General features: G+C 41.6%; 1 protein-coding gene across 1 annotated transcript; it reads right to left on the reverse strand.

The window, feature by feature from the left end:
• Positions 1–981: 981 nt before the first annotated feature.
• Positions 982–10,001, reverse strand: Ndufa5 (NADH:ubiquinone oxidoreductase subunit A5). The gene is made up of 5 exons (XM_021190643.2): positions 9,837–10,001; positions 9,581–9,625; positions 4,985–5,101; positions 1,512–1,577; positions 982–1,144 (listed from the first exon to the last, which is right to left on the reverse strand). Exons 1-5 carry the CDS (start codon positions 9,855–9,857, stop codon positions 1,043–1,045), a joined length of 351 nt encoding a protein of 116 aa, XP_021046302.1. The 5' UTR covers positions 9,858–10,001; the 3' UTR covers positions 982–1,042.
• Positions 10,002–13,431: the final 3,430 nt, after the last annotated feature.

Here is a 13,431-nt window from a genome sequence, read left to right on the forward strand (position 1 = left end):
CACACACACACCCACACCCACACCCACACACACACACACACACACGCACACACTTCTGATCCAAGGATGGACAGCACTAGGTCACTTAGTTTTAGTTGACTATCTTTAAAGAGACTTTTCTGCAGTCTCCATCAACTAACTTCAATCTGAATGTACAATTTAGGATCTCACTATCCAGGTTCTTTATGGAAAACTTTAATGTAAACAAAACTGTGTGATGTTTAGCATATTCACTAACGTCCAGCACACGCGCATACAAAGGCATTACTTGTATACCTCTAAGAAGTTATCAGTAGACTTTACATGAGCCTTGTAAAGCAAATTTCCAGATGTAAATTCGCATCCTTTTGAAGAAACACCCAGACTTAGCAGCACTCTTCTTTAGGAAAGGGAGAAAAATCAAGGCAAGCCTTTTCTTCTATCCTGCATATCTGATAGGCAAGGGAGAGTGAGACTACGGGGCACAATGGAAGCTGCCGCTTGTTGGAATTCACACGCAACGGATGTGGCTTCCAGTAAGTGGCAGCCTAACATCACACTGTTTGTTCAGGACAGTCCTAGTGTATACCTGTCATCTTTATGAAACCATTACACACCCATTCACAATCATCCCAAGCTGAATATATCTATGGTTATCCGAGGTAAACGCCATTTTCATTCCAAAAGGAAGACTGCCCAGGACCTGGAATATTCAGCCGTAAAGTCCAGATGTGCAAAGCAGGGACACCAAAGTTGAAAGTCAATTTCTTTTCTGCTGAGCTACATCTGTCAAAGATGCCCCACACTAACAGGAGAAATTCAATGAAGAATGACAGAGGCACAGCATGCTCATTGTGTGACATTGGAAATGAAGAAGAGCAAGTCAGTGTGCCAGTGTTAAAGAATTCAGAAGACCCTGTTGTCTTAACCAATGTTGTCCTCTAAGCATCTCCAAAATATAATATACACTACTTCAAGTAAGAAGTCAATAACATGGAGACATTTTAGCATCACAGAACATTTAATTGCACATCTAATTCACATCCATCATCAGACACTGAGGTCATATTGGCCACTTCCACTGGTTAGCAGGCGGTTCTTCCACCAATGGCTCCCATGGCTTCCACTGCAACATTTTCCTTGCCAGACTTAGTTCTTTTTCAGCCTATTAATAAAAAAAATTGAAAATAAGATCATCTGATTAATTATTCCAGAGGTATTTTCAGAATAATGGCTAGAAGTTAACTGCTAGAACAGAGACCTTCATAGTTAGGATTCTAAAGTCATGATACAGTGCACCATCAAATACTGAATATTACACAAAGTTTCACAGACACTACTAAGAAAGGTCACCTCTGAGTTCTGAGATTGAAATCTGTAGGAATTAGTGCTCATAAGCTCTTAGACACTTAAAAGCTTGTCCTCATCCACATCTGTGGCTTTCAAATTTCACCCAAGGTCTCCCTTAGCCACAATCTGCAAGTCAAAACCAGTATGAGATGCCCACGCAGTAACTGTTCAATGTTCTTTACCTGAAGAATCACCTCTTCTACTTCACCACCCTGAAGCAAGTCTTCTAATTTTTTAACATCTGGTTCCTACAATTTTAAGGAGAAAAGAAAAAAAAAGGCTAAACACAGAAGCACATCTGAATATTTTAATATCCTATATGTTAAAAAGGCATTTATAAAAGCCCTTACAAGTAATTTTTCTCTCACTATGGTTTTATGTTTTATCAAAATTTGATAGAAATCCATTTCACTTCTCTGCTATTTCATTTTTTTGTCTTAAAATTAAAAATTATTAAAACATTCTTAGCAAAGGTAAGACAAATGATGCACAACTTAGTCTTTCTAAAATAGATTTTCAAATATTTTATTTTTGTAAATATTTTCTATACTTCATGTAAAAGAATTAACAATAAATGCTATCATATGACCAAAAAAACCTCTTCTGGGTATATACCAAATAATGAATAAATAAATAATTTAACAACATTATAGCAGCTACAAATTATAACCCCAAACTAGAAATAACCTAAATTACCACCAATAGAACTGATCTGTCTATTATGGTACTGAGATATAATAGACTACTATAAGGCAATGATAAGGGACATATAACTATATGCAATAACCCAGATAGTTACTTCAAATATACTATTAAGTAGGAAAATACAGACATGAATAGGTATATGAAAACTATTCCATTCCTAAAAAGTTTAGAAATAGGAAAAAAAAATAAAAACAGTAGTTATTATTTGGAAGGTAGTAACTTTGGAAGAAGTGGTTTGGTGATGTGGAAATGTCACTTTTTTGCCTGTACTAATTAGAATGTGTTGATTCTGAAAATCCATTAAGCCCTATACTTGTGACTTCTGCATATTTTAAATGTACACTATTCAATACTTCAAGAAAATTGTTAATATGGTACCTCAGGAAATTTTTTTTCTAATAGGCTGAATTTTTGGAAATCCAGACACTGTCATTTATACACATATATGTAAATGAGACAGTTATTTTGAGGGTGTTTTTGTTCCAAAAATGAAAAGAGTGTTAACAATAACAACTTTTACTTCTGATGGTATGGGAAAACAGAACACATGAGATAATGTTCAAGTGCTGAACTACACCCTCAGGTTTTTGGAGCGTGCACACTCAAACAGGTCAGACAAGGTAATGGACATTCAAGAATGAAACTAGAGTAACCACAAAAATTAAGCTCCATGGAATCCACAGAACTGTATCAGCTTCAAACTGCTGAAGTGTAAGGCCTAACAAATTGATGGTAAATTAAGACCATAAACACAAGCTAGACCTTAACAGACCTTACAGACCAAGTCATAATTAACCTGAGAGACCGTAGTTCCAACCAGGACTCTAGCCTCCAACTCCATCAGTTAAAGCTGGGTTTCAGAAACATAACTCAGAAAGAAACATGGCAGAGAAAAATCACAAGATCATTCTTCAACAGGAAAAAGGCAAAATTTATAGCCTAAGAACACAGTCCATCACTGGCAATGAGACACTACAAATAAATAATTTAAAAGCAGTTGAAGTGACAGCAAAGGTCTTAAGTTCCTATGTGAAGAGGCGATGCAGAGACCTGTGACACTGACTATGAACAAATCCAAAGACTTAAAATGCTAAGTGAAAGGGAATTCTGAGATAAATGGGACCCAAAGTAAACATCTCAGACTACAGAAACAGTGATAAAAGGGAAGGGGGGAGGGGAAGGGAACCCACAAGATAAATGAATAAGGGTCACCGAGAGGGAAAGCTGAACAAGAAGCCAAGGTAGTGGGATGGACTCACAAATGAACAGCAGGGACATTCTTATTCTGTGAGGGAACAAGACATCAGCTCATTTTCTTTAAGCAAATCAAGCTAACATTAACCTCATAGGTTTCTTCCAATCTTGGCAAGCTAAGACTCAGGTAAGTAAGTTAAGACTCAAACTGCTATTTAACTCTCAGGAAGAGAACTTATTGACTGACCTTTTGGTATCCTAATAATTCATTTTCAGTTAATCACTTGTGCCTGGGTGAACAGTTTATTAATTCCTTAAAGTCTGAAATAACTGGGGATGAAAACTCAGTCACAATTCGACAGAGTTCTGTGCAGCATGTCACTTCTCGCACTGTCTCCCCACCAGACGCTGGATTTAAAGCTGTAAAAAGTCCATGTAGTTGGCCACCACAACAAAACACATAGACTGGATTAAACACTGGAAATTTCAGCTGAGCCAGGTGATACAGATGTATAATCTCACCTATTCTGGCTACTGAGGCAGGAGGATTGCAAGCTTTAGGCATGTCTGAACAATATTTAGAATAAGCTCAAGTTCATCCTAAGCACTTTAGTGAAAGTTTGGTTTTGTGTCAAAACAGAAAGTAAAAGGAGGGTCTGGGATACAGACGTATGCTTGCCTCACCTGTGTGAGCACCTAGGTTCAATCTCAAGCACCTTACACACACACACACACACACACACACACAAATTTTCTAATAGTTGGAGAGGGTAGAAGTCCAAAGTCACTGTGAGAATCCAGTTGGATCTATGAGGATTTTCCCCTCAAGTCCCAGACAGTTGGTACCTTGCTATGTGCTCTTACATCCTTCACTTGCTGGGCACTCGAGTGCAAGGGGCAAACACTGGCTGTCCAGTGTCTATTTTATATTTTATACACAAGCTAATCCTTATGGGGCCATGGTCCCTCCCTTATGAATTTAATTTTAATTATTTCCATTGATGATTTACTTCTAAATAAACCAATACTATTATATATTAAAGCTTTGACATACAGACTTCTGGGGACAGAGTATTCAATGTCAGTGTCAACACTGTTCAGTGTAGCTTTGATTAGATTTGAAAACCAAATGTGGCGCTCTTCCTATACAACAAAGTGCTTTGTTTAAAGTATTAGCTGAACCCAGGGCTCATCCACGCTATGAGTTCCACCACTGAGCCACACCTCTAGCCTTTTATTTTCAAGCAGAGCCTCACAAAGTTACCCAGCCTGGCTTTGTACTTCCTCTGTAGCCCAAGGTGGACTGAACTTGTGATCCTCCTGCCTCAGCCGCCTAGAAGCTGGGAATTATAGGCCTGCACCATCAGGCCCAGGACAAAGTACTTTTTTCAAAGAACTGTCTTGATAGCTTTCTGTAACATCACCACCACCCAACTCTCTGTGCGTTGTTCTCTACTGTGATTAGAGGTCGGATGGATGATTCAATAGTAAGAGGTAAACGATCACCGACAACCAGACAAGAAAATTGGTACAAAGCACACCACAATGGGTCCAGTCTTCTTCCTGCCCTCCAGCAGTGCTTTATACAGGAGTCAGTCAAAACACACATTTGCTGAATGCAAAGGAGAAAAAGCAGAACAGCACTAAGGAAGAATAGTGCAAACTGAAAGTTTAAACAAACGACTGAAATAGTCCTTACAAGCCATACTGGATGTACAAATAAACCCAACAAAACCAAACTGACGTAGCTACTTACCGCTTTGACCATATCCAGCTTCTCATTGGTGATCTGTTCTGTGTATTTTCTATAGGCTGCATGTTTAGGAAAGTGCTTCAGAATATCAAGAGTCTTTGTATACAATATTGTTAGCCTCTGTAAAACCAAACCGCACACATTTCAGTAAGCTGAAATACCACCAAAGTTCACTCAGAACACATTTAAGTATCTTAAAGGAAAAACAGAGGATTCACAATTTTAAACAGGGCTTTACTAAAATTTATATTTATACTCAATCTCAATCTTTACAACCTAATATATATCAAAAGTAAAATAAAAAGCCAAATTAAATTAACATATAGCTAATGGCCTTTTTTGGAAATCAAATCATTTATTAAAAGCAGAATTCCTCATCTTTAGGTAATGGATTCTACAAGTTGAACACATCAGAGATGCCAGGACCACCAAGGACAGCAGCAGATGTAGAATGGAGAAGCCTGAGCCTACCAGAGAAGCTGTTTATACTGTGGATCAGACCCTAAGGAATGAGTCTACTCCAAGCTCTCTCTCGAGAGCCCAGAAGATCATGAGTACATCTCAGATGTCAGACAATGAACTATTTACACTGTCGGGTTTTAGTGTTCCATTGATCTGGTCCTAATTGTGCCCTGTACTTCTTTCTTGGAACAGGAGAGTGAGTATGTAACTTGCTGATCTTATTAGTGTCCATAATTAAAGAGACTGTGGATAGCATGTGTATGCAGTATACATGCATATGTATGCATGGCTGCACGTCTAAGCACTCAGGTCTGTATGGACGTGTGTGCTTGTGTGTGTACAGATCCCAGGTTGATGTTGGGCATCTACTTCCATCTCTTTCCACGTGATTCACTGAGGCAGGGTCTTGTGATTGAACCTAGAGTTAGTAGACAGGACTGGCCTAGCTATAGCTTACTCTAAAGATCCCAACTTTGCCTTCTGAATGTCAGAATTATAGGTAACTTCACACCAACACAACATTTAAGTGGTTTCTGGGGATGTAAACCTGGCAAGTTGAAATTTTCTTTTAAAGAAATCTGAAAGGATGTGATCTGATTTAAACTATTAATTTTGGCACCATTTTAATTCTTACCCTCTCAAATTTATGAATATAATATATATTCATCTTTAATATAGTATTTTATTAAGTTTCAATCTGATTCAAATTTTGAGGTTTTTGAACAAGATATGGTGGGGGGTGGGGAGTGACTGGAGAGATGGCTCAGTAGTTAAGAGCACTGACTGCTCTTCTAGAAGACTTGGGTTCTATTCCCAGCATCTATACAGCAGCCTACAACATCTGGAACCCTAGTCCTAGGGGATGTGACAGATTCTTCACTGGCACCAGGCACACAAGTGGTGCATATACACACATGCAGACAAAACACTCATATACACAAATACCAAATAAATTGAAAACACATTTTTTTCATCTTTCAGGATAAGAAAGAATGCCATCTAGTCTTAGAGAAATTCAGAGGAGAATCAGAATGATCAGCATAGGACAATGAAAAGAATAAAAAACTAACTGGGACACCTCTCACAGTAAAAGAGACTACTCATCATTACGCCATAGAAGCCAGAGCTGTCCTCTCAAGCAGGAATGCACTCACCCTACACCTGGGTGCACCAGTAATCACGAGCAATCACCACCACTACTACAGAACACGTTTCCCTTTCCAGTAAGAATAAAGTTTTCAGTGTTCCTATGCAGAGAGCACCGTGTGCTGTTTGGATATAAAGACAGACTGGACATGGATCCCGTGTGTGTGTGTGTGTGTGTGTGTGTGTGTGTGTGTGTGTGTGTGTGTACACATAAGAGACTGTATGGTAAAAAACAGAAGAGGAAAAGATGATTAACATCGTAAAACACAAAATCAACTTATGGCAGTCAAGGGTAAGATACAGGGCAGAGAGGGAGCACTAAACAACAGAAGAGCCAACTACCTGCACTCACACAGCCCCACTGCCTGGTTACCTAGACAAGCTGCTTCTGTCCAGATGCCCTCATTCTCCATCTATAAAATGTGCAGAACTTTTTAGGATGCTGGATCAGAGCAGTACCAGCCACATATTGTCTCAATCTCAGTATTAGCATCCTATAAGGGAAGAATCACTCCAGCAGAAAATAGAATGGTTCATAAAAAGAAGATACATCTGAGACAGAGCTTGGGGGATAGCAAGTGGGAAACTTGAAGATGTTGGAAGAAATAATTTATATATGAAGAAATAAAGAAATAGATGGCAAAAAAAAAGAAAAAACATCAAGAGCATGAAGTAAGTAGTGCATAGGCAAACATGGCTGAAGAATACTTGAAATGAGATTAACTCGGACTAAGATATGATGTAAGTAAAATATTCTGTAAAAAAGGCTACAGACTAGCATTAGTTTTCATACTGATTATATCATGAAATGATAGTTATGTTTACTGTTAGGGTACATCATAAAGAATAAATTTCTAGAAAACTCTTAGCTTACACACTTGGTGCTCAGATTTCCTTGGCCAGCGCCTCACTAGAAACCACTGTACAAAGCAAGCACTTAGGAAATAATTAAGCAGGAGAACGCGTTAGACTGCACAGTGTTCTATATCCCATGTCCAAGCACTTGGGCCTTTTTGTGGGGGAAACTAAAAGACTTAAGGACAGGGTTTGTGTTTAAGGAAAATCAACCCAGTGGTCGCGAGCTAAAGAACAACGGACACAGATCAGGAAGGGCAGTAATAAAGCTGCTGCGATAATTTAATCAAGAACAAGGACTTAAGCTGCAGAAGACGGAAAGACGAACAAACGGAAGACAAAAGAGGACAAACTGAAGACTGCTGCAGAAAAATTCAGCACAATTCACTATTAGAATATACATATGAAAGTAGAAGGTTTTGATATCAATAACAACATCCAAATTCAGAGCTGGGGACAGAATGATTCATATACCATCAAGAGACATTCAACCCACAGAGGAAGAATATCTAGAAATAGAAAAGTGTGAGTTCTGTTATCCACAAGTCTGAAGTTCATAAAGAATGCAAGAAAGCCACTCAGTATTCACTAACTATATACTATGTACTACTCAGAATTCTAGCCGCAAACACAAAATAAAGTCTTTGTGAAACCTGGAACAGACAAGGTACGTCAGTGGAGTGTGGTCTGTTATAGTCATCTGGACAACCCCTAAAATAAAAAGCCACGGGAGGGTTTTAAAGAAAAATTCACATACCCAACATGTTTTAGCTCTTGCCAACCAGCTGAAAGAAAGCAGGGAAAAGCAGTTACTAGAGAAATGTAATTATCACACGGGTAAGGATGGTGGCAGAGAAAATGGTAGTAGCCAAGGAGGTGGTGAGATGTGAACAGAGGCTGCATAACCTAGGGGTGAACCCAGAGGATTTCCTTAAGTGGCAAGTGAGGTGTGGGGTCATGCAAGCAATCAGGGCCATTTCAAGAGAGACATCCCAGCTGGCTATGCTAAACCTTCCTACCTGCCTGACACATGAGTGAAGATGTTCACTAAGACAAGTGTGCAATAGACACACACACACACACACACACACACACACACGACTATAATAGAAGAGGTCAGTACTTGATATGGAAATATAAACGTTAACTGTTGTCTGTACTCCATGAGAGCAATCCTAAACCTAAAAACTGTCTTAAGAGCTAGGTCTTCAATACTACAGCAAAGTATAAACATGGGAAAATGCCAAGGATTAGGGGGGAAAACAACAACAAAACAAACAAACAAACAAAAAAACCCAAACCAAGAAACTGCGGAAGCTCTGACATCCAGTAAACAAAGTACTTAATGCAGATTATCAAGAGTGTCAAAAATGCTGCCCTTGGGTCAGAGAGAGGGCACAGAGGATCTAGGTGCCTGCCAACAGCCCCATGACCTGAAAGATCCCCAGGATCCAGAAGGTGAGAGAGAAGAGAGCCAACTTCAGAAAGTTGTTTTCTGACCAACAAACACTGGCATGTACACAAATAAGTAAACGTAAGGATATTTTCAATTCCACTCTCGGTACAATTACGAGAAATGTGAACTGACTAGTAGATTTAGCATCACTGGTAACACTGAAAACGAACGTTTGGGCCAGGCCTGGCTGAAGTGTATTCAAGGAGTAAGAAGCTCGGGACAGTGGGCACTGACACCGATTTCGGGTTATGTGTGTAGAAGAGAAGGAAAGAAATGGTGCAATTGCTGAAAGGGGAGGATAAATCACAGGGGTTGTGTTTAGGTTTGTTTGGTCTTGGTTGTGTTTATGTTTCCCCAATGGATACCGAAGGAGGCAACTGTGAGGTCGACGGGGTCAGCCAGTGTGTGAAAGGCAAGGCAGAAATGTTGTCGGTAGGGAAAGGCTGGAAAATGAAAATGCGACTCTGAAGAGAGCTGAAAATACTCCACACCACTGGAGCAGAGAGAATGCCGTGAAGAATCACGGCAAAGGCAACATCGCCAAAAGGATGCCCCGGGGTCGGCGAAGCTCAGCGCTGCCCGGGAGGCCAGAGCTCGCGGGGGTCCCGTGAGCCTTGCAAGGGCAAGGACGCTCGATCGCAGTCTTCCTGGAGCAGGACGACCCAGAAAGCCGTACTCACCTCGTGTGGACTGTCGCACACGGCCAACCCCACCAGGCCAGTCGTCTGTGCAGAGACAAAACAGGACCGTGCTGTTTACCGTAATCCCCTGATTAGCCGACCCTCCCGACACAACGATGAACCCTGTCGTCCCCCTGCCAGGACAGCGGAACACAACCCCCCAACCCGTCCTCTGAGCGTCTCCGCCCACGGATGAGAGAGACGCGGCCGCCTACGGCCCCCATTCGCATCACCACGGTGACCTCCACACGCTCACCTTCTTCAGCAAGCCCGCCATGACAGCATCCAGCGCCTCCAGCGCACAGCCCTCTGGGAACCTGTCCCAGGCCCGCTCAATCGAGCGTAGATGCCGCCCTGGCGTCACCTAAGAACACTCTGGGCTCCAACCGCTCGGGCGGGGCAGGGGCAACTCCCGCCCACCTAGGAGGAGGAAGATTTGCGCCTGCGCAGCTCACACACGCGGCTCTACGCAGAACTTTGACGGAGCAGAGACTGGCTGACGCCAGTCTGTGAGGACTAAAGGTTAAGAAAACCGCTACGCAGTGGAAAAACTTGAAATGTAGTCACTGCAGGGACTTTGGTTTTGCTCAGCCTTCTATTGCTATTTTACCCGCACTTCCTCAGCTTATGGGAATGAGGATGCAAGCAGGCCTGAGCGCCATAAAAAAAAAAAAAAATGCTCTCCCTCCACATGTGTGAATGCATATTCATAAGTGGAAATTATAAAGTGGAATTAACCATCTGATGCATCCCGTTTTCTCCTGAGGAGACTGATGAATGAAAGGTTATGAAGTCATAGTCTTTGTTCCCGTGGGTGTTTATGAGGTCATAGTCTCTGTTCTCTGTCCCTCCAGATCCCAAGAACATTTGTCATTGTTGAGTGTGTTCTAGAATGTGGAATCATGGCTTTATAAAAGATGCATGTGTTCTTTGTAACTTTGGATTCAAGTGTCTGCAGGGCAGTATTTGCTAAAGACATCGAGAGTAGACAGACTCGACTGATCCAGGCTATGAGGTACTGCAAAACGGATTGCTTCCATGTGGTACAAAAATAAGTAGATTTCTGAACCAACCCTTTGTAAAGGGGCACACTGTGAACGAAAGCTTGCTGGTGGTATTCTAAGCTAGAGACAGTAGAATTCGCTATAAAGGGACACATCCCGTGGCATCTGTGATATCAGAAGGGGATCTAGGAATGCTTTAACAAACATTGTAAGAATAGAATGTTCTGGGTTCTCAGGTGGTAGAACTGCACTGTATGACCGACCCAGAGGAGTAAATGTCCCAGTTCTGGGAAAGGTGGATTTTAGGAAAGTTTGCAAATGCCAGAGAGGAGTTTGAGACAGGACACCTAGAGCCAAACTCTCGACCCTACTACATCTTACAGAATTTGCTCTTCAGGCCCTCTAACCTCCAACCTGAGTTGGAGCCTGTGGTTCTGCTTCTCAGGGATTGGAGGCTTTATTGTGAGAGGTTCCATCTTAAAGAAATTAGGTAGTTAATGAAATCCAGGGTTCTGATTCAACAGAGGAAAAACAAAAAACTAGGAAAAACAACTGGAAGAGAGTGTCTTGGTGCCCAGGTAAAAGTGAGGCCATTTGCCCGAAGGGACAGTTCCTTCCTTTGTCATAACTCTCTTATCATTCCTGGCATGTACGAGAAGTGATAACAATGTCAAACCAGACAGCTTACACCCCTCTCCAAAACCTAACTAGGCCTGTTTGAGTCATTAAAGTAGAATAAGTTAACCACCCCAGACACTTGGAGATTTTCTCTCATATCATTTGTTCAGGAAGAGGCTCAACAAAATTAAATAGTAAAGTTGTCCAGTGTAACCATTTTCGAAAGGAATGAGCACTGCACAGCCTGTCTCTGTCTGAGAAGGTGGTATTTATGTACAAATGTGAGACTGAGTGAAGAATTGTTGTTACACAGAACCAACTAAAGGATGCTGCATCCTGAGGGAACAGGCGGTGTAAGCATCCATGATTCACTGATACTCCAGACTCAAATAGTATATAAGTGCAAGATGTTTTATTCTGCAGAAGTCCAGCATGTTGGGGTCTCCCATTACCAAGATAGAGAGACGACCAAGTGTACTCACAGGCCTGATTAAAAGCACATTAGGGGATTGTGGGGTAGATGGCCCTTATCTTACTCCATCTCTAGGGGCATTCCATTACCAGTGTGGGGGCTGGAAGCTGTTGCTGAGGAAGTAGCTGAGGAGGTCTGGAAATGGCTGCTGACCCATTGTCCTTGCCTCAGGCCAGGTGGCAGGACAGTTTCTGAGGCCTGGACTTGCTTGGAATTGCCCAGTACTTGGAAACAGAGCTTTTGGCCTAGTCTCCTTAACTGCCAGTCTGAGCTCAGCCTGGCCTTCTCAGAACTGAGGACTGAGAGTCCTGTTCCCTGGACAGGTTCAAGGCCCAAATCACTTAACCAGAGTACCTTGTGGATAAATGCAAAACCTTCAACTGTCAGATTGCTCTGGCTAAACTGGACTCTCCCACCTTTCACGTCAGCCAAGCCTACTTCTTTGGAAATTTTCCACTAAGGAAAAAAGAAAGAAAGAAAGAAACAATAACCAAAAAATGTCATGTTTACTAAGAGCACTGGTCAAGACATTTGAAGAGCAGTACCGTGGGGGTAAGAAAACAATGGATTTAAAGTGTGGCGCCTTCTTTCAGAGGTGTCAGGGAAATGAAGATGATCAGGGTTAACCACTGGGGCCGAGAAACACCAGAGCCTCCCTAGTTCTTCCTAAAATTATCTTTAAAAAAAAAGCTTTTACAATGGTACAGGGCGGAATTTTCATACTAATCCACATGTTTTGAAAGCCTGGGTAAATAGTGTGATCATATTCTCCCCCACTACCTGAAAATGTCATAGTGAACATAGCTTTGGGGCCTAAGAGCTTCCTTGCTTGTAGTATAAAATATTAAATAAAACAGAATATGTGACTTATAGCGAAGAAAGAAATAATCTTAGGAGTCTTTATATTTAAACAACTTGCCCTTTCTCTTTTACAGTATAATCCCGTGATGCAAAAATAGTTGCAGCATCCCAAACACCACCTCTGCCCTTTCCAGTTAATTCGTGAGCCATACAGCTTTTTGACCAGCAGGTGGTGACAAAAGTTAATGACACTCTTCCATCACTTAGATAATGGAGGGTTTTGCTGGTTGGTTTTTGTTGTTGTTTGGTGTGTGTGTGTGTGTGTATGTGTGTGTGTGTGTGTGTGTGTGTGTGTGTGTGTTCTTTTACATGTTCTGGCAGAGTCATTTGTGATGAAGTATAGTCCATACAGCATAAAAGAGTCTGGCCCAGAATATCTCAGCATCCTATAGGTGGTGGGGGAAGAGAGTCTGTTTCAAAGTAGCAGGAACTCAGAGCCCACCTGGCACTCAAGCAGTCATAGCTAATAGCAGCCAATAACTAAAGAAGCCTCGATCTCGTGACCTTGTAAGTAACTTAAGTGTATTCCACCACATGCATTTTTAATACAGACTGTGAGACTGACTTACGGAGCTGGAGAAATAAGGTAATAAAGGAGTCAGTGCGTTGTCAGAACCTGGAATGAGACGGGGCTGGAGAAAGGTGCATATGATTACAGTGTAATCCTGCTGAGCAAGAGGTATGGCAGGAACTTTCACAGCAGCTCCACACCAAAGGAGGGGGAGGAAGGAAATTAAGTGGACTTTACATCATCTCTGAAGAGCATAGCTGTTTGTGTTGGCTGTGGGGGAGCTGGCAAAGAGACTCTTCGGGAAACTGGGAGGGAAGCAAACCAAACCAAACCAAGCTGTTTCTTGTAACTGGGAAGTTACAAGACCAAGGATGCAGAAGGGAGT

Source organism: Mus pahari, chromosome 2, assembly GCF_900095145.1.
Source record: "Mus pahari chromosome 2, PAHARI_EIJ_v1.1, whole genome shotgun sequence".
Classification (NCBI taxonomy): domain Eukaryota; kingdom Metazoa; phylum Chordata; class Mammalia; order Rodentia; family Muridae; genus Mus; species Mus pahari.